General features: G+C 48.5%; 1 protein-coding gene across 1 annotated transcript; it reads right to left on the bottom strand.

Moving 5' to 3' along the window:
- Positions 1 to 1,130: 1,130 nt before the first annotated feature.
- Positions 1,131 to 20,807, bottom strand: SPINT1 (serine peptidase inhibitor, Kunitz type 1). The gene is made up of 11 exons (XM_074824125.1): positions 20,669 to 20,807; positions 20,022 to 20,494; positions 11,509 to 11,660; positions 9,893 to 10,031; positions 8,602 to 8,772; positions 7,865 to 7,891; positions 7,019 to 7,144; positions 6,047 to 6,097; positions 5,063 to 5,233; positions 4,278 to 4,334; positions 1,131 to 3,132 (listed from the first exon to the last, which is right to left on the bottom strand). The coding sequence occupies exons 2-11, from the start codon at positions 20,449 to 20,451 to the stop codon at positions 2,936 to 2,938; spliced, it is 1,521 nt and encodes a 506-aa protein (XP_074680226.1). The 5' UTR covers positions 20,452 to 20,494; positions 20,669 to 20,807; the 3' UTR covers positions 1,131 to 2,935.
- Between the last annotated feature and the right edge of the window lie 689 nt (positions 20,808 to 21,496).

Raw genomic sequence — 21,496 nt, 5'->3', positions numbered from 1 at the left:
CGGGTGGTGCAGGGCCTTTCCCCAGCCACCCCACTCTGGATCTGCTGGCGCAGCCCGAGTGACCCCACACGGTACAACCTGGGGAATGCAGATGCCTGGCGTGTGCGGTTACAGGTGTGGGCGTGTGGCAAAGCACTGGCCTGCCTCTGGTGCCAGCTGTGTGTCTGAGCCTCCCCGGGCATGCTATACTCAAATGGTGGCACTCTCATGGCCCCCATCACCTCCACGCCCGGGGGCAGCAGCAGCAGCTCCCCTTGAAGCAGAGGGTACACCACCAGGGATGTGTCAAGCACCAGGAGACACAAAAAGGTGCTTTAAGTGAAAGAGTGTAATACATGTAGCCTTCTCTCTTTGGAGACTATCAAGTGATGCAGCTTTGATTTCAAACAGCACTCCCAGGCCAGGGGTTACCCACACCGTGCCAGGACTGGCGACCCCATGGGCCAAGCAGAGCATGGCTCAGCAGAGCTGCTCCGGGGGCAGTGGGATAACGTAGGTGCAAGTAGCTGGAAACAGCAGGACGGGAGAGCTGGTGTAGGTGAGGAGTGGGGGAAGAGAGAGGTGGTAGTGACAGAGCAAACCCCACGGTCCAGAGCAGAGTGCAGGGGGGAACGTCTTCCCGATGTGGAGCAGTGTTTGGAGATCCAGCGCTGCCAGGTCAGTGATGCAGGAGCATGTTTGCCTGGTTCCCATACATACCCGTTGCCAATTAGCCAAATTTACATTTAGCTAACTTTACATTGCAGTGTCTGAGCGATATCCAGCCTGGAGACACAGCTAGGGCAACTCGTTTGAAGAACTGTGTCTGCTTTTGGTTTCAGACCCAAAACCCCAAACCAGTCTGACCAGCTGGAACCCAGTTTCAGGTTACACCCTGCCTTGCTCTCTGGGTGACTTAGTGGGTAATGATCTCACTCCTAGCACACCTCAGTCATCTCTCCAGGTGTCCACACAGGCTGCATCCCCCTTTCCCAGCCCTCCCCAAATCCTGGGATTGCTGCTGCTGCAGCACCTGGGAGCCCTCCCCTGAGTTACTGCAGTCTGGGCAGATGAAAGGGTACGAGATAGCAGGCATGGGAACGATACCTGCCCCCTCTGCGGGTCACTGCTTCTCAGACACCACTCCCAAGTCAGATAAGACAAACAATTCCTTTTTATTGCAACTTGTATTATCAGCATGAGCACACAAAAAAATAAATCAAGATGTTAGGCTTATTGCATAGGCCATGATAGGCTGTGGGAAAAACAAAGAGATGGAAGAAATGATATGAGACAGATCATTAGAAGCCGTGGAGGAATCTGACCAGCCCTGGGGACACGGAGGCCGATGCCCATGACAGAGAGAAGCGTGCAGTCAGATTGCCAGCAGGCTGTGGGCAGCAGTTTCTTCCCTTCCACTCCAGGCATTGGCCCAACAAGGCAGCTCTCCCGGAGCAGTGCTCGAGAGGACCTGAGCTGTGCCCTGAGCTGGGCATGGCCTCACCAGAGCCTTCCAGAGCCACTCTGCCCTCGACCCTGAAAGGGTCCAAGCTTTTAAACTAAAGTCTGTACATAGATTTATGCTTCTTGCACACACGCACACATGCACGCACACACATGCAAACACACATGCACCGATTTCCTCTCTCTTCAGAGCAGGAGTTTTTCAAGAGCAGCAGGCACTGGAAGTTTGGGGATTGGTGCCAACCCCACAACCGACAAAGCGTACCAGGCACTTCAGAAATAGCAGCTTCTGCCCCCCACAGAAGTCCTCAGCTCCCAGAGGTACAAGTCTGGACAACAGAGATGCAGCAGTACAGATCTGGGAAGCACCTCACTGGGGGAACACATGGGAGCTCACCGAAGTGGGGATGTCACACGCTGCCATGGGGCCAGTGATGAGCTCTGGACCTCCCGGGGCTGGGCTCATCTTGCACCGGGAGGGAAAGGCCAGCTGGGAGCAAGGATGCCCAGGGACATCAGCTGCAGTATCCAGCCCACTCCTGTGCTCTGGGAGATGCCAGGGACTCAGGTCAGGCTGTGTTCTCAGAGGGAACACGGTGAAATCAAAGCTGCAGCAAAGATCCAACTGCAAGGGAGCTGGGTCCTTCCACCCTCCCCTCATCATCAACAGGAAAATTAGGGACATTTCCTTTCATGTGAGAATAAATAGGTATTTTCTCAATGTGTTTGGGTTCAGAGTGAACACTGGAAAAGCATCCAGGGCATCTCACAGAGAGAAAATAGTGGACACATACTGTACATAGGAGGCTGTAACATGGCAGCCAGGCAAAAAAAGAATCTAGGTGTGCTTTTCTGTTAAAAAGCAAAGCCCTAGTGATTAAAGCAGGTATTTCTGTTTCCTTCCATCTCAAACACAGAAACCACTGGAAAGTGTCACAGAGCCCTTGGAACAGGTCTGGATGGTTACGTGAATCTCAGAGCCCTCAAGAGGCTCACTGTGACCAGGAGGACTGCTGGGAGGCAGGGCCACCTTGCAGAGGACTGGGAGAATAGGAGGAAAATACAAGCTTTGGTGGAAGAAAGTGGCACTGCAAATAAAAAATTGCTGGCTCTGATGAGCTTTCACCATTCACCAACATGAATGCTACACAGATCCAGTCCCAGGCTCCTTCAGTAAGTTGAGTGGAGTTGTGCTCTGGGTTTGAGCAGGAAGAAAGATGTAATTCAGAGTTTCACTGGGTTGTTTGAGGTTAGGAAGGGATAGACATCAGAAAGCATCAAAATGCTTCCTGATCCTCACTTTCCAGAGCAGCCATTTAGCCAAAACAATCACAAACACTAGTACTGCCAAATGATGGCTAGATCTTGGCCTGATGCTACAAATGTCTTCAAAGAGATAGAGTCCTTCAGGCACAGGCCAGTGTCTAAAAACAGAACTCCAGAAGTTCTGGGGAGTGCCCCTGTGCTGGGCTGGAGAGAGTGAGGCTGTAGGTCAGACAGGTTTGGTGGCACTGCTGTAAAACAGATGCTCAGTGTCCTCTGTGGTGGAGAGGGTTGAGTTGGTAGCAGTAGTCGGCTGACGGCGGCGGCTGTTCTTCTTCCTCTTCTTCAGGAAGAAGTAGCCGATGATCACCAGGACCACCATGATGCAGATCCCGAGGAGCACAGCAATCACTACCTCAAAGGCACCTGTGGGGGACACACGAACATGTTAGAAGGGCTGCTCCACGAGCAGTCAGGAAGAAACAAGCACAAAAGTTGCTGCGGAAGCTGTGCTGGCAAAGAGAAGAGGTGGGCAATAGCTGTCCTGACAGCAGGGCGCTCACTGCACAACTGGGCGAAGAAGAAAGAAGGCAAACACATGGCATAAGGGTATGGCCAGGGTATAGCCAGCCCGTCTCTCCCAAATTATGGTTCCCATCATTTCCCAGATGCACCACGCCCTCTAAAGGCCTTTCGGTGGCTTCGGCAGGCTCAGCTGTTTGACACCCCTAGGAATATCAAGCCCTTCTATGAATACCAAGCCCTTCTGCAACACTGGCCTTGTTTCATAGCTCAACAGAAAGGCCACCAACGGGTGGTCGCAGAAAGCACCTCCTGGTTGGGATAACGCTGTCAGAGTGAGCTCTGGTGGACAGGCTCAGTTTGTGGGGAAAAAGCTTGTAGCAGTGCTGTGAGCACTTGATCTTCTACAGCCAACCAAACTCCTGCATCATCGGTGGGGACAGTCAAACATGATGCATTTGAGAGCTGGTGTGAATTTGAAGATTAAATCAAGCTCTGGGGTTGAAGAAGTGTATAATTTCAGGAGTTGTCTACTGAAGAATGAGGTCTTACAGCTCTGTGGTGAAAGGACGCCAACCTTAATGTGATATTCTTTTAAGAACTTGTAAATCAATAGCTTTGGTGTTCTTTACAGTTGTAGAGAGGGTGTATAGGTCATCAGATTTCCCCAAAGGCTAGCACCCAACATTGTTCACATACCCACCTGGGCCTCCTTTCTTGCAGAAGTTAGTGGTACTTATGTGAACCTGGGCCTCAGGAAGAATTTTAGTTGCCATTTTTTGATGTTGAACAGCGGAGCATTCATACAAGATGATGGAAGGAAAATCAGGAGCCTCTGATATGAGCTACTGAGTCACAGACAAAGGAGAAATTGGGCCACAGATGCACAGTGCATAGAAGCATCTCTAGCATCCCACAAATCGCACATTATTCCCTCAGCTTCAAAAGGGGGGTGGGAGAGAAGGCTATTATTTGCAAGGAAAGACAAAACATTTTTCAGAACAGGGTAAAACCAACAAGCAAGATCTATAGGAAAAACTGTTACTTACTTAAGATAGCACTTTGGGACTCAAATGATTCCCATCTCCGGCCAATGACATCTGCTTCTAAGTTGGGAGCAGAGAAGGAGAAAAAAGTTTTACAAAGAAGGTTGGGAACAAGGGATAAGACAGGTTTCTGAGGAGCATATTTCAGTGCTCTCAAGTGACTGAATGTATACAGCATCCCTCTTTACAGCCATGGTACTGAGCTCTCAGGGCAGGCTGTGAGGCACAGCATAGCTCAGGGTGGCACTTCAGAAAAGCAGCAACAATTTCCCTCCTAACAGATACAGTTTGGCAGAATTCCTCACGTTTCAGCTGTTGGCCTCCACAGCAACACCTACAAAGCTCTACAGTGTAAACCTTTCCCTCCTTTTTGTTTAAAACTTCTGCCTAATATGTGTCATTAGGATTTCTTAATTTCTCTCCTCCCAGTTGGGGAGAACTGGAGCCAAGCTAGAAAGTTAGATTCTCCTTAGAGAGGCCACAGCATATCTCTGGTTAGTTTTGTCATCCTCCTCTGTCCCTTTTCCAACACCAGCACACAAAGATGTTTTCCAGCTCTGAGAAACGACAAGCTGCATTGCAGAAAGATGCTGTAGACACACACTGTTCCCTGTAAGCCATCAGTCACGTTGAAGAATGCTGTGAGGCACAGCCCAGGTTTGAAAGCAGAGCTGCTTGCTTTGACTGAAAGCTCCTGAGTCACTGCCTCTTTGGGACCACAGAATTTAATCTGAAATGATTTTCATAGTTTGATCAGTAAAACTCCAGCCCTCACTATGTCTGCTTACTTGTGATGCCTGAACATGATTTCATGCACTCTTCCTCTTCTTCAAAGTTGTTGTTGTTGCCACCACACCCCCCATAGGTGAAGGGGTCACATTTCTCAGAGAATGGGTTATAGTACCAGCGGGGGATGCTCTCCGTGCACTGTCCAGTATCAGGCAAGTCCACACAGTGACCTGGCAAAGCAAGGGGGAGGTGCTCTAGCCCAAGCAGTGTGTTCCCAGGACAGCAACACTTTCTGCTCGCAACAGAAGGGCACAAACACCATGGCAGAGGGAATCCGTGGCCAGAGCAGTGGCTCTTGGGTCCTCACTGCCCAGTTGCCAGCTGCTCAAATTGGCATTGCCAAGGTAAACTGCCACCTGCCCATAAACCTGACTAGCAAGGAGGAAAAGAAACATCAGAGCGTGCAGTCATGCTAGACCTTGGCTTCAGCCCCCTGCAGAAATGCCCTGTCCTCCTCGGGCAGCAGAAGGGAACATGAAGAGCCTGGACACACAGAAACCACAGTTTGGCTCAGGTCTCCTCTACAAGCAAGCTGCGTTTAAGATGACTGGGGATATACTCTTTTAATCCAGTGATAGTGCCACTGTCAACACTAGTACAAACAAAGCAAAGGTCTGGGATTGAGCACAGGCATATAATTACTCCTATTATGCCATTGTTGTATCTCCCACTTTGCTTTGGTTTGCACCATTTCCAAAAAAGTGCTGCAGAACTTTGTACAGGCCAAGTACTGTTCCCAACTGGCAACATGCATGAGACTGGTTTGGGTGGAAAAAGATTAGGCAGGAGAGTGAAAGCCTGCTATAAACAGCTGTCCTCAAGGTCAAACACCAGGCCCTTGCTCATTTTTAGTACAAGGACTATGCAGATGCTACACCCGTTTTTGGAATTATAGAGGGAAGCAGTTTTACCATGAAGTAACAGACTGAAGAAAAAACCAAAAGCTGGCAGATGTCAGCCTAGGTGCTGCGGATAGTACGTACCTTGCTTATGTGTGACATTGATTTTCTGCAGTCTGTTGAACTCACGAGCATCTGCAAGAGAAACATTTCTTGTTAAAACTTCTCTCACCAGTTGAATACAAAAGAAATTCCTCCATCCACACAGACATGGGCAGACAGGGCTTTCCTGCACATTCCTTTGTATCACAAGCCAGGGAGAGGGAGATATAATTGGAGGTTCTTAAATATCTCAAAGCTATGAGAGGAACATGGAAAAAATAAAATGTAATAATGAGAAACTATTCCCAATTTCTGTTCCACAAATACAGAGACAAAACTAAGGAAAACAAAGGCTGCTTTCTTCTTTTTTTTTTTTTTTTCCCATCAAGAAGTATGGGGAAACTGCTATCACTCCAGGTTTTAAGAAGTGTGAAAGATCACTGGTGTGGGATATAAGAGAGGACAAGAGAGATCAATTATATGCTTGCAACCTGAAAAGCAACAAAACACTCACATATAGGAAAGAGATTATGGGAATTCTGTCAGAAGAGGGAGGGAAGGAGGGATGGTGGACTTGGGCAGCTTGCCACTGTACATTTATATTAGCATAACGTGAGGATGTTAAGGGGACTGTGACACTGGACAGATGGGGAGAAATCATGGTTTTATTTCCCATCTACCGACTTTAGGAGAGCAGGTAAGGTCATTCAGTGAGAAAAATATTGGAAGGGGAGGGGAGGACAGGCTCTGAAGTCTTACAGACAGGTGCAGAGAAGAGAGTTGAAGAATATTTAAGAGGCAGGAAACATCCCAGAAGGAAGATCAGTTCCTGCAGTCAGCAGAGATATGGGAGATGTCAGAACCTGCAAATATAATACTGTAGAAAGAGATAATGCAGGGTCAGGAGATAAGAAAAGAAGGTACCAAAGAGCATTGAGTCAACACCTATAACTTACACTGCACTTATCCCTGGGCAGGTACTAAGTTGTCTAAGCCAGAATTTGAAGTACTTACATTGTTCACAATACATCTCGTCTGATCCATCAGCACAGTCGAGAGTTTCATCACACTCCAGATAGGCATCGATGCAGCAGCCATCCTTGCATCTGAAGAAGGGGGACTGACATTTCCCGTTGCACACTGCATCAGAAACAGTTCAGATAGCTCATTAAAATTCATTGTTTCTCCCTGCTACACAGATGCTTTATGAAGGACTTAAAAGCTGCTGATAGGGCTGGCAAACAAGAAACAAGCAGATCCAATGGAGAAGAGCAGTTATGCCCCTCTGCTCCAGAGGTGGTCCCAAGTGCCAAGTACTGTGGCCAGTTCTGAGCTCCCCAGTGCACAAAAGACATTGGCACACTTGAGTGAATCCAGCAGAGACTCAGCAAGAGACCAGAGCACAAGACCTAGTATAAGGTTATGGAAAAGATGGGGACAGACTCATTTTGGAGGTGTGCAGTAATAGGATGAGCAGCAACAGACACAAGTTGCAACAAGGGAAAGGGATTGAATATAAGGGGAAAAAAACTGTAACAAGGGTCTTCAAACACTGGCACAATTGGACCAGAGAAAGTGTAAAATCGTTAGAGATACCCCAAACTGGGCTGGATACAGTCCTGAGCAACCCAATGCGACTCAAAGCTGGCCCTGCTTTGAGTAGTGGGTTGGACCAGATGACCTCCAGAGGTAATCCCCAACCTAAATTATCCTATGACATGAAAGTGAAAGGCTTGGGAAAGAAATTAGTCTCCAGTGCCACGCTTTCCACACTGAATGCTAATCAAAAGCCACAGGAATGGATGTGAGACACTGAGCCTGAGCTCACAGCAGAATTACATAGTGGTACCAGAGGCTCACCTGGCTGTTGTCGCCCACCAACAGAACCTGAAGAGACAAGGGGAAAAATAGATTAAATTTACCACCACATCATTTTTCCAGCTCAAGATCAGCTTTATTTTGCCTTCATATCTCACCTAAGAAGTGCATATTTTCTGGAAGCAAGTCCTGTAGGGCTTAGGGAGGGGAAATATGGGTGCCCACCACCCAGAGACCCTGGATGAGTAGTACCCATGTGAGGCAGGGCCTTCAGGAGCACAGGGGAACTTCCCACCACTAGCTATACTGTTCCCAAATGGTGTTTCTTTTCCAAGGCTTTTTCTTCCTCCTTAAGCTGTACACCACAAAGGGCCTGGCAGAGGCTCAGCCCATTTATATGAGGCAGCGCTAAGTCATTCTCAGACTTGGCTAAGAGGGTGCCAAGGAGGAAGATTAATTTCATTTTAGGTGTGAAGCACTTCTGGCTCCCCCACAGCACAATGCTACACTCTGAATATAGGTTTCAGATGTGACACGAAGATTTGGTGAGGGTTTCTGCAGCCAGAGACACACCAGGGACACTGACCAGGGGAGCAGTGCTCCAGGAGCTGGGTCAGATATGTTGGCAGCGTAAGACTAGGACACCCCATCCATAACTAGCCCGGTCTCCTCAGCTCTCTGGGCTCTAACTAGCTGCCAGCCAAGAAGCTGCAGTACCTGGCCACACAGTCACCCCAGTCCTATGAGAAAGGGGGGGCTGATTTTTGAAGAAGACTCACCTCTAACATTCTTGCAGGCGAGTTTACACTCCTCTTCCCGTAAGTAGTTATTCTTGTTGGGCTTGCAGCCACCAAAAATGAACTCCTCACACTGCTGAAGGCTCGGGTTATAAAACCAACGTGGAAAAGATCCCCGACACCAACCCACTTTCTTAGGAGTCAAACAATGCTCTATCAAGAAAGTTAACATAAAAGGCACTGGTTAGCTTGTTTTGCCTTCATATTTATAAAGGAGAAAAATCTTCCAAAGGAAAGTTTGTCAACAGTGTGGACACCTGTCTGGAAGATTTATAAAATCTTGAGTGGCATGGAGAAGGTGAGTAGGAAATCATGGTATATGTTTTCTTATATGAAAGGCAGGGTCACAAAATCAAATTAGAAGGTGCCATATCCATAAAACAAAAGGAGCTGCTTTTCCACACAGTACATAGTTAAGCTGTGAAACTCCTTCCTTCAGGAAGTTGCTGCTGTGCAACGATTACATGAAGTCAAAAAGGGGTTCATCCATGGCTATTAAACACAAAGACACCATCTTCTGCTTAAAAAAGTCTCCCAGCTGCAAATCACTTGGGGACCAGCCAAGCATAGTAGGGATTTACTGATGGCTTGTCATGTTCTTGTGCTCCTTCCAAAGTATCAACCTCTGGACACTGCTGGATGCAGTGTACTGGATTTTGGACAGATCATTAGCATCACTTGACATGGCTGTTCTTACATTTTTATGGTACCTGTGGTAGGAGGACAAATTCCCTGCTTAGCTACTAGGCAACCATTTGTCCAAGAACTCCTTGCTTCTAATGCACTTGTAATGCTGAACATTTTGATCATTAAACGAGGCCATTAACATAAAACATATAAATAAAGCCAAGGACACTCAATGTCATGCAGACAGCTCCACCTATCCTGCAGCTTAAGGGAGTTAGGGCCTTCACAGTAAAACCATGGAGTCAACAAGACCTTTCATGTTCTCCTGTCTTACACTCTCAGTTGCACCCCAGACTTCAGCCACTCCGACATCACCCAGCAGAGGGCAATGACATGCAGAGAGGATGGGGTTATTGCAAACCACCTCTTCTGCAAGAGGATGCGAAAACCCTAAAATAGACCACTATGAATGCAGAGACCTTCCACTACTGTCAGGTGCAGGCTTCTACTGGGAAAAGTTGACATGCAAGTCTGGTCTCTTGATTGTGTTCTTTTCCCATCCACCCCTCTGAGAAGAGCACCAGTAATGCCAGACCAGTATCCAGGATTAAGGACTCCAGCTAGACATCTGTGGGCTCCGGCTCACCTTCAGTCTGCTCAGAATTCAGCACCATGATGGTGATGTTGGTGAAGTCTTGCTGTTGTGCAGTGTCTGTGACAGTAAGCTGGAAGACGTAAGTCCCTGCCTGCAGATTGGAGATTTCTACCTGATCTTCTTCGTGCTTCTGAGAACGCAAAAGAAAGGCTTATGCAGAAGAAGGCACCTGTAATGAGGCAGTGAGTGCAAGGCCCATGTTTCTGCATTGGCTGGAAATCCCCAAGCAGATGTCTGACATTAAAAATGTCTCAGTGCTATAGAATCCCCCCAAATCCATGGGCTGGAATAGCAGAGAGAAAGAGTACCACAAGTATAATTAGACATTTCATAGGGGCATTGTAAAGGCATGAGGGAAAATAAAAATCTTTGGAGAGGACTGAAATACCTGTAGTTTTTATTTAACTTTTTAAAAAAGAAAACCTATTATGAATCATTTACTTAGCTAGGTGCATTTAAGAAATATATACTCTTTCATTTTTAATATGACAAGTACATTTAGCTTTAGAGATGGAAACCAGTGCCTATTTCTTTGCCTGCTGAGATGTTTCTAAAAGAGAGTGAGTTATTTCGTCAGAATAGAAAGCTGTGATAATATTGACACAAACTTTTTCCCTGTATTTGCTAACAATATTTGGCTTCCATTTCCATGCTGTCTGCCTTTTTGGTTAGGTTTCAAGAGAACACAGTGTTATATATCATCTTACTGTAGTTAACACAGAATAATACAAGAGGACTCTTTTTTCTTTTTTCTTTTTTTTTTTTTTTCCCCCCTGAAAGCTGCTTTGGTCAGGCTAGGGGGAAGTGAAAAAGGAAGGAGCACTTCCAGATTTCCACAGCCCCCTCAGCACCCTAGAACTAGTCATTGCTGGTCTTCAAAATCAGCTATGGGGCTGATGCACTTATTTGCTAATTCCTCCCAAAGATGCCACAAGAGCTCCATATGAGCGACAAGGCTTTCCAGAGCATTTTTCAGAAGTTTAACAGTAATCATTTGTTCTTCTAAAGCCACAATTCACATTTAACATCTATCAGATAGGCAGTGCTCACACCCCAGAGATCTTGGAGCCAGTCAGCAGACGTGACTTCTGCTCCAGCTCAGATAAAACAGGAGGAGGGACCTATGCTCTAAAGAGAGACAAAGTCTGGGAAAATCCCCAGAAGAACAGAAGCACAGCCTGAGACTGGATTATTCAGAGCCAGAGAAGGAGAAGCACCAACGTGGAGCAGAGCAAAACTAAGGGCAGGCCCCTCACTGAACTACAGGAGCTTGGGAGCAGAGGCAGCTCTTGCACCGAAGCTGCCGCCCTCTTGGGTGCTCCCACCCAGGCAGATCTGGTGTTTTTCAGGAAGGTTTGAGATGGCGTCCTGGTGCAGGGAGCCTGAGACCTGACGAGGCCAAGAAATGCCACGTCCCAGTAGTGTGCGAGAGGGTGGGGGCAACCCTGAAGAGTGCTCCATAGCTTTTGAGAACAGACTCATGGGTGGACTGGCTGGAGGAGGGAAGGACAAAGTGGGTGACCTCTAAGTCAGTGGCTGTAAGAGCCCAACCTAGTGCAGACCACAGGTGACACTGAGCAAGCTGCTTCCTTCCTGCAGCTTCTTACCTTCATCTCCACGGAGGGGTCACCGAGGATCTGTTTCCATTCGTAGCTGACTATCCCTTGGTCATCCGTGCTCTCTGTGCCCCTCAGCATCACTGGCTCCCCTGGCTGTACCCTCATGTCCATGCCAGTGCGGGCTATTGGAGGATGGTCATCTGCAGAAGAAATGCAGAACAAGGCTTGGGTAAGCAGCTGAAGGGTCCAGCTTTGTCTCTTTTACAGGAAGACGAGGGAGGGGCATTCTTCCAGGCTAGATCAATACAGACTTCAACCACTGAAAGGAAAACACTTATACAGCTGTGCTTTTTGTAGCCTGAGCAAGCAACAGGCAATCAATACCGTTACTACTGCCCTCACTAATTTAGTAACTCCGCAACCCACTCTGGGTTTGTGCCTTTGAGCCAGCTGTCTCCCTGGTCACTTTTGCCCACAGGAACCACTGTAAGAGGGTGTCCCTGTGGCTACAGCCATTGTGCTCCTCACAAAACAGCACACAGCAATCTCCACCCTTCACTTAGGGAGATGACCTAGTGTGGGTGTTGAAGAACGTGGAACTGACTCTCATCATTCCTACCACCATCTCTAAGCACTATGTTTGCATACTTAACCAGAGCTACGCAATGCGGGATTTGAACGGAAAATATCCCTTCTCCACCTCATCTTCCACTCCACTCTCTGACATGTGTGCCTTAAAAAAATCACACAGATGCCATTCATGAGATCATTATTTTGTGTCATTCCGTGGATTAGCATAGCAGCAGCCTCCACAGTCCATTAAACACTTTTCCAGACTGTAAGTGTAAGAGATGACCACCGATCCCTGCCCATGCCAGCAAGAATAGCCTACACCATGACAGCATTGAGCCTGACTCACAACTCCTTTCAGCCTGAATGTCTCTGATCAGCAGGCTTCCTGCATAACTCAGCCCATAAATCTCCACCTGGTAGCACCTGTACCAAGTCCAAGACTCAGTGTTCAAGTTCAACCTGAGTCTTTGTAAAGGCACTGATTGTCGTTTGTAAGTTAGATATAAATCACTCTACCATTACACTATTATATTGACTGTGACTGAAGAAGAGGGTTAGTGCCCAACCCCCTTAGAAAACTACTGCATCAGCTAATTATTTTCACTGGTGTAAACTTGCTCCTAATTTCCTGTTTGAGGGTTTCTGGATTCAGGTCCCAGCTGCTGACTCTTGCTAGAGCCTACTAAAGGGACTTTTAATATAAGGCATATATACAAACAAATATGACATTCAAAACAAGCTACTTCCATCACTAAATGCAGTAGGATAGTAGTTCTTTCATCACTAAATTCAGTAGGATAGAGGGCTTTGCAACACGTATTCCAGATCAGTTGCCACAATTCCACCCAGAATCTTCTCTTCTCTGGTATCTTTTACCAAATGAAGCCATATTCATTCTATCCTGGTCTTACAAATGCAGCTGGCACCAGGAAGTCACAGTGGAAACAAACCTTCCCTTGTTTACAGGTTCAAACGTTGCACTCAGCCTGTTCAGCTGCAGAATCAGGGAGGGTACATGTGTGCCAGCCCTCTGAGGTTCCCCCTGCAGCCTGCTCCCCAGCTGCAGCCCTGCAGCTTACCCCCCTCATCGCCGGGCTGACGGGGCTGCGGTTTTACTCTGCGAGAAGAGGTAAGTCACTTCTAACTTCTGCAGCCACATGGCTTCTGGTTACCTTTATCGCACCAGTCTGTGTGCTCTCTGCAGTCTGTCACTGGTTTTATGTTTTAGTCCATCTTTTCATGTAAATATTGGGTGGGAACAACCACCAAAATAGGCAGAGGAGACCCAGCTGGACTGAAAGAGGCCAGGAAGATGGCACAAGCAGAGATGCCCACCCTGGTGTCCTCTCACCTTTGGGTGACACACACCTCCCTGCCACTCCTTCCTCAGGGCTACATGCCAGAGTGGTGGGTTCTGTCTCAGTTAGGCACAAAGACTGCTGAAAAGACACTGAGCAGGGCCGAAAGAGCCTGGCACCTCTTGGTTTTGAGCAGGGCCAGTAGAACAAGTAAATGCAGTTTTGCTTTATTTTCAAGTAGTCTTGTCATGAGAACATTTATAAGAGAAAGCCATGACTGGAGCTGGCAACATGTTCCAAACCGAACAGGGAAAAACAGCCCCACAAGCACCTTGTACACAGCACTACAGCCTCTGGAAAGGGGGCACGTTCCTGCCATTCCTGACAGGCAAATACCATGATCCTGCTAGGAAGAAATGCAGCCTGCTCCCTCCCACCCTCCTGACAGGGTGAGCCCAGTAGACGGGTGCAATTGCACAAGGGAAAGACCAGTTCTTCAGCAACACAGAGGCTGATCATTAACTCACAACTCCAAATAATATTTTTCCTTGACATTTTTAAGCATGTACGCTTAAAACAAAAATCAAAATTGCAGGCCAAACATTTCTCCACAGGCCAATTTAGTTACTTTGGGTTGTGGATTACACAGTGAGGTAAAAGCTCAGTTCTGATCAGTGGGTCAGCAACTTCTCCAGATCCCATCTCTGATTAGCCAAATTCCCCGACCCTCCTCACCTCTGGAAAAAACAGTCAAGAGTATTTGCTTATCAGCGGTGACTGCCAAGGAAGAACTCCCACTAGAAATTAAGGACTTAGTTTTCAAGTCTTTCCCTTTTCTCCTTAGGATGTCTGAAAGCTCAGTGACTTTGGAGTATTTCTGTTACACTGACTATACGGTGCCTTCAGTGGAAACATGGCTGTTCCCCACCTGAGCTTCATAACCTAGCACTGACTGAGCCAGAGTGAGTATCAACAAACTGCTCAGAGAAGGGAGAGTCTCCATTCAGTTTGTTTTGCTCTGAAAGTTTGTTTGAAAAATGAAAGTTACCTTTGCTATAATGCTCTTTTGACTATGGAAAGTTTCTGCTGTAAAACTCTGTAATTAGCAGGGAGATTAAAGCTTTATGATGCTGTTCTATGTTGTGCTCCTTACTGTGGAACACGTGCTCCTGGAGTCGCATCATTAAGTGACAGCTTCCGTTTCCCTTTATAAAATACATTGGAACGTGAAATATCTTTTCTTTATGATCCTGAAGAAAACCTTGACGGATTAAATCCAAAATGCTTAAAATCAAATTTATATGGCTCACAGTGTATTCATAACTCAGTCCCTGTTTTTTGCTTTTTCACAAATTTCATCTAGTTTTAAGGCTTATGCAGTCGGTGGTTTGTCTGGCTTCACCTCTAACAATGAGTAAACTTGAACAAAAGTTAATGGGGGATCAGGAATCTGAAAGATATTAAATTCCTACAAGGGCTGCAAAAGTAGGCATCTAGGTGAGGGGAGACCTCACAAGGGACCCTGCTAGCTGAACATGCAGGCACCAGTGAAATCCCACAATGGAAAGCACTTGCAAAGCTCCCAGGTTTGGGGATTTCTCTTTTGGAGCTCAGATACCAGCTCTTGCCCTCGAGACACAAATTCACAGAAAACCAGATTTCCTCCATTCCAGCGCTCATGCAGATACACCCTGAGTACTTGAGACTATAAATCAATGCTTGAAAATACCTCAGAATGATTTGAGGTTGCCACTAGAAAGAGCTGGAAAGCTTTCTCATCACCGAGGGGCTCTTACAGCCCACTGGTGTCTCCCACAGGAGCAGCTTACAACCCAGACCAGTGTAGCTTGCCCTGGGGACACTGAGGCTCTGCGAAGGGAAGGACCTCACTGGGGACAAAAGCCACTGGGCAGGCCAGTAGCAGAGACAGGAGCAGAAATGAGGCCACCCAAATTCCAGCATCCACGAGACACGCAACCTCAGAGATTTCAAGTGTCAGAAGCCAGCTGAGCCTGCCTGCTGCACAAGCAGCGGGGCAGAGACAGGCAGCAGCCCAGCTCTCCCCACAAATGCTAAAGCTCTTCCAGGGAAGCCATTCAAACGTGAACAGCTTTCACGGAGGGTTCATTCGAATCTCACCCACCCACACCAGAAAACTGTCCATTGTGACAGGCAAAGGTAATGAAGGATGATGCCGCGGCCACAGTGTTAATTTGCCTGAGGGGGGGGAGTGGGAGAAGGGAACAAAGCAATGCAACATAGTGCCTGGAGAAAGAGAAATACAGGCTCTTTCTGTAGGGATTCATCCTGGCTGTGCAGCAAATACAGTCATGACAAAGCCATATAGTTTTCTGACAACTCATGCAGAGCCAAGCAGCTCTCAGCATTAATTTCTAGAGGTTTCTGTAGTGGTTTGTAAGAGGTGCACACAGCAGGTCAATTTAACCTCTCTAAAACAATACAGCACGACTGAATAGATTATATTTTCAGAATAATGCAATCTGCTCCTGCTGCCAGGCTCCTTCCATCCTTCCTCAGGGTGTGGGAAAACAGTCCAATTTGCTTTAGCAGGCAAAGGAAAAGAGTTTCCCGTGGGTCTTCGTGCCATTTTAGTAAAGATCAGTTTGTTCCTCTAATCTCCTTAAATAGCTCCAGAGACAAGACGCAAGGTAACCACAACATGGGGCACTTCATTAAATTCTGTGTGACAAACGGTAATTTCACAGCAAGTAGAGTGGAAGCTGCTCATCACCTGCTCTGAGCAGGGAGCTGGACTGGCTGGTCTCCAAGGGCCCTTCCAGGACACATCAGCCTCTGAATCTGTGGTGTGGGTACTGAACGTGCAATTCCCCCTCGCCTGGCCTGAGCTGGATGCTGGAGGACGAGCAGCTGGCTCAGGGCCAAGCAGAATCGGCCAAGGGGGACACCAGTGACCAGACCTGTCTCAGCTCCGGCCGGCATCCCAGCACCACTCATTTTAATTGCACTGCACCCTCAGAGCAGAAACCAGTGCGGGACCAAATGTTTTAAGAAGGATGAGCTTCAAACTTGGGGAGCTCTCCTTTTTTTGAATGCATTACCGAAGTTTTAACCTGCAAATCTCTCTCCACGTTGAGGCAGGAGCAAACACATCCCGAACCCTGCGGTTCCCCAGAGCTTCCCATCTCCCACTCACAAGCCCTGAATCCAACAGGAGGAGGAGAGTGTCACCGAGCATTTCACAACCACCACAAAAAGTTCAGTTCAAGAAACGGACAAAGGTTCAGGGAGGTTATTTTCCAGTTTCACACCCAGAACTGGTTTGCCTAGACCAGAATAAGCTCGGGGTAGTTACTTAAACACTAGGCTCCATTATTACCAATAAAGTGCATGGTGAGCCTGCCCCTCCCGAATGAGCCAGGCAGAAAACTCGCACCAAAGTTCAGGCTGGAGAATCATTTAAGAGGATAGTGCATTTTAACAATAACATCAGAGACTTCAGGCTGTACGTTCGCTGGAACAGGCGAGGGACAGAGCCAAGCTGTTGTCACCAGCTTATAAATAACTCAGAAGCTCTTGTTCTCCAAAATACTGAAAATATACTCAGGTGATGTGCAGAAGCTAGATTTCAGCTGTATTCATTGTCGTAACACTGTAAGAGTGGCCTCAGTGCGTTAGAGCAAGGGTGCCTCTGTCCCTGTGTTCAGTGGCCAACAGTCTCGCTGGCAATGCTCAAGCAAGAGCAAAGACAGGGCAAGCATATACAGTTGCTTCTCCTGTCGTACTCTCCCAGCTTTCAGCTACTTCCATCAGTCTTCCGAAACATCCCAAGATTAAATTTGCCCATTCAGCAGACCCCAGCTGTGCTCTCTCTTTCAAGTGTTACTTAGTCTCCTCCTAAACATATATAAACCTCTTAATTCAATAGGTCTGCTCCCTGTAGTAGTAGTGTGGGTCTTGCAATGTGTGGCTTTTTTGTTTAATGTCACCCACTGGCATCACTAAATATGTATTCCACTATTCACTAGAAAAAACATAATTTTAATCCTCATTATTGCAGAGGACATCTGAAGATTGCCACATGGGCATGCCCTAAAGGCTCCTAGGACACCTGGCAGTGGCACATTAAGGAAAGCGATGGATGACAAAGAAGCATATAAGCTTCCTGCAGACCTTTAGAGCCAGGTCTCAGGGGTCTGACAGTAACCCAGGCTCCAGAGCAGCCACAGAGCTTCACATTTTAAGAGTGATGCAGCACAACAGCAGCAATACTAGACAGTTTTGTCTCCAGTCCAAAACCTGGCCCAAGATTTTTTGCCTATAAACGTTTGGGTGGAAAACCTGACATGCCAAACCCAGCTTCCTTAACACTCATTTCACCTGGCCTCTTCAGGCATCTTCAAAAGATTCGGAAGCCAAAATGCTGTAGAGCTTCCTTATGCTGCCGGGTGGACACGCTCAGTGCCCAGGGGCTCCCTCATTTGGTCCCCTGCACCTGCACCTCCATGCCCTTCCCCAGTCAGCCTCGGTGGCAGCCAGGCTCCCGCCTTCCTGCCCAGGCAGGCCCCTTTCTCCTGCGTGGACCCAGCTCCAGCATCACGGCTGGACGAGCTTGGCATTTTGTTTTGGATTTTTTTGTTTGGATCTGAACCCCAATCACAATCTGTATTCTTAAGTGTCTCATCAACTGCTGTGGGGAGGAGGGGCCCTGCACCCTCCGAGAGTGCAAACACGGGGTGTAGAAAGGACTGAGCCCTTCCTACACCCGCAGCGGTATTGTGGCGTAAGCCCCACGTGAGCGAGGAGGGGCATGCCCGCCTCAGCAGGCAGAGTATCCCCAACAGCATTTCTGGCATGTTTTTCACTTCTTACTGATAACCCCTCCCGGGTCTTCCTGCTCTACCGCAGCCATCCCAGCATCTGTGAAAGTAGCATTAGGGACGGTTTGCAAGGCAGCACCTGCGTATTGGTGCCTGGGATGCTCCAGCTTGGTGCCATGGACTGGCAAACACAGCACTGCTGGTGGCACAGAGCTCGGTGACCCAGGGACACTTTCTAGACACCTGCACACATGCGATGCCAGGCCCTGGGACCAGCCCGGGGAGGAGGGGGTTGCAGTCTCCTTGTGAGGGGTGCTGGTCCATGGAGGTGAAGAGACCGCATTGCTCAACAATACCCTGTATTTTAATCTAATCTTGTGAAATCAGGATGTACTGGAGATGATGCATTCCCTTTTCCTCCTACAACAGATCATGTAGGAGGTCAGACAGCTGCCAGCATGCCACCTCCAGTCCTGGTGATGTGGACTTTAGTTCCCCACTAACTGAAGCTCCTGCAGAAAAGATTTTGAGCCTGGAATGGAGACACAGGACAACTACTGCAAAAGTGAGATAGAGATTTATCAGAAGGCCCTAAAATGCACTGAAAAGCAAGTAGGAGGGACAGAGGACAGGAGGACCACTTCTGCCACATCGTTGTTCAAACCAGTGACACCCAAGGGCTGCTCCAGAGAAGCCATGCCCTGCTCCAAACCCCCTTCACTGCTACTTAGGATGGACAAAAGTGGTCAGTGTGGGGTTTGGTGCCGTTTCACACCTCCAGCACCTACAAGGCTCACAGGCCGGCACATCCCAGCAGAAGACCAAAGACCTATTCAGCTCACGCCATTGAGCCCAAGCCCATGTGCCCACCTGGATGCTCCCCTTGTCATGTTCACAGGTCCTTTCCTTCCCTGCCACGGGTGGGTTGGGAGGGGGTGTAAGGAAGATTACCTGTACAGATATCCCCTGACAGCCCTGCCCAGGCATCAACATATAATAAACTGGTTATGGTTGCCAAAGACCCGGCCAGGCTCGAGACCTGGCCTTGTTAGGCCTCCTCCAAAACACGGAAGAAGGAGGCAAAAGGAGGAATTGCCACGTTTTCAGCATTTCTGAACACACTGCACTTCTTTGGAAAGGGCAGAACATGTGGCAGGCAGCCAGCTCCAGATTAATTTGCTTTCCACCTGGTTTTCTGGGTCCAGGTGCAATCTTTCAGGGCAGGAAACCAGGGACGAGAAACCCTCCTCCAAAGGGGAAGTTTTCTAATCAGCTTCCCCCAGCTGCTCCCTCTCCCTCCCCCAGCAGCATGGACCAGCCCCAACAAGCAGAGTGATACCGAGACACCTCACCATTCAGGCTGCTGCTCACAAGATTCAGGCTGTGGCAAAATGAAAGGGAAGTATGTGGATTGCGTCCTGCCTCCAGCCCCTGAGCAATTAAGAGATTAATGCAGCCCTTTAAAACGTGGTGATGTGTAGATTTTTAGAGGATTTCACTTTCCAACCTCAAAGGCCTAGGGGGAGGGAGAAAAAAACAATACCTTTTTCTCTACATTGTCAAGTATCAAAAACTCAGCCCGCGTTTGATAAACACTCACTCCACCCGCTTCAAATAAGTTAAAGAACAATTCCCTCTCTGTTTACTAATAGGTAAACTGAGGCACAGTTTACCTTAACTTCACTTATCTTAAGCTAGTTTATCAAAGTTAGGGAAAACCTAACTTATCAAAGTTAGGGAAAACCTACATATAGAAACCCCATCTTTAATATCACTTTATGCTGCCCATTTGGCAGCACAGCTGCACATATGACGGCTGGAGGAGCTGGCACCAGTGGCCATTAGTGCTCTCCCAGCCCCAGTCTGCACAAATCCATTATGGGCACCTTACCACTAGATCTGTGATCCTGCATCGCCAGGTAGGAGTCGTACACGTCCTTCCTCAAGAAGTTGAGAAAGCCGATCTTCCTGGCAAACCTGCAGACGAAAGCCTGCTCGTAGAGGCAGTTGAGGAGAAAGCAGCCCTGGATGTGGTCTTCCTCCGTGCCCGGGACCTGCTCCACGAGAGCCAGGTTACAAGTGGGCTCCTTACAGCAGGCTCTCATGCAGTCCCTGCTCCGGTGGACCGTGGGGGACGACAAGAAGGTGGCTCCATTCTGGACGGAGGCGTCTGTATCCAGCACCAGATCTGGCATCCCTGCCGTAAAGTCCTCCAAGCACGTTTCACCGAAGGGTTTTTCCTCCTGCCCTTCACCAAAGTCCACTGCCAGCACCATGCAGACCCAGAGAACAAACCATGGACCCGGACTCCCTCTGGCCATGTTGGCACCCCAATCCTCACCGCCTTGAGACCTTAATCCTCTCCTAAAGGAAGGGAGAAGTTAGATGAGGCTAAGAGGGATGGTGTCCAGGTGCATGCCACCCCAGGGTGAGCAGGGATCCACCAAGGCCATGCTTTGGGACCTAGCTCACCCCGGGGTGACCAATGTGTCTCCCCACCCTGCAACTCCTTCCCAGGCATGTGCTCTAGCCCCCTACCTGGGTGGTCTCTGGTGAAACCGATGCTGGGAGCGGGGAGTCCCCCTTGTCCCCCCGCTCCTTCACCCCTCAGGTGTGCCTTCAGCTGCGTCCAGCGGAGACAAAGGCACGGAGAGTGCAGGAAGTGAAAACTAACTCCCTGAGAGAGGGGGGGAAAAAAAAAAAAAAATGAAGTCACTCCCCTGCATGCTGACTTGCGTAAGAGGAAGGGGAGGAGAGCCAGGCTGATACCATCTTCCACTCCTCTGGCGAAGGGAGCAAAGGCTCCCTCTCCGTGGGAGCCCGGAGCGATACTCTGGCTCACGCAGGTGCAAGGGCACCCACTCCAGATGAACATCCCACCAGCCAGGCGCTGGCTGCATCCCCGTGCTTACGGTGCTTCGAAGGAACCAAAAGCTGGGGAGCACGCAGTCTGTGTCCTCCGGCAGTAGCCCTCACGCTCTGGCGTGGCTGGCTACACAGCGCACCATTAGCCCAGGTCTCGCTAGCCCAAATGAGTCAACCTTGCAGTCACATCTGCAGTGCCCACTGCCATTACTGCTGCAAGAGGTTTTGTGCTCAGCACAGGCATCTCGAAATCATGAATTCCCTGCTCTTAGGACACAATATTCCTTTTGAGTGAAAGCACTTGGTAGCATGCCCAGAGGCTGTCCGCGTGGCAGGAGCCCCGCCACCACAGCAGTGAAAACTTTTAGTAATCACCTCCCACTGATGAGCAATATTTCACTACTCTCCTCAATCTCATATAGATCAGATGCAGTCCATGTATGGTGTCCTTTGTCTCGCAGGATGGTGCTGTTTGGGGCCACAGAAACACAAAGGCTGCCT

The sequence above is a fragment of the Strix aluco genome, chromosome 4 (assembly GCF_031877795.1).
Source record: "Strix aluco isolate bStrAlu1 chromosome 4, bStrAlu1.hap1, whole genome shotgun sequence".
In the NCBI taxonomy this organism is placed as follows: domain Eukaryota; kingdom Metazoa; phylum Chordata; class Aves; order Strigiformes; family Strigidae; genus Strix; species Strix aluco.
The sequence above is the reverse complement of the archived record's forward strand: the minus strand, read 5'-3'. Positions and strand labels throughout refer to the sequence as shown.

What these genes read in the sequence shown, in the direction of transcription:
- SPINT1 (XM_074824125.1), bottom strand. Translation starts at nt 20,451, where the DNA reads ATGGCCAGAGGGAGTCCGGGTCCATGGTTTGTTCTCTGGGTCTGCATG. An exon ending in ACCCCTCCGTGGAGATGAAG is followed by an intron (nt 10,032 to 11,508) that starts GTAAGAAGCTGC and finishes TTGCGTTCTCAG; the next exon opens with AAGCACGAAGAAGATCAGGT. An exon ending in CGAGATGTATTGTGAACAAT is followed by an intron (nt 6,098 to 7,018) that starts GTAAGTACTTCA and finishes TTTCTCTTGCAG; the next exon opens with ATGCTCGTGAGTTCAACAGA.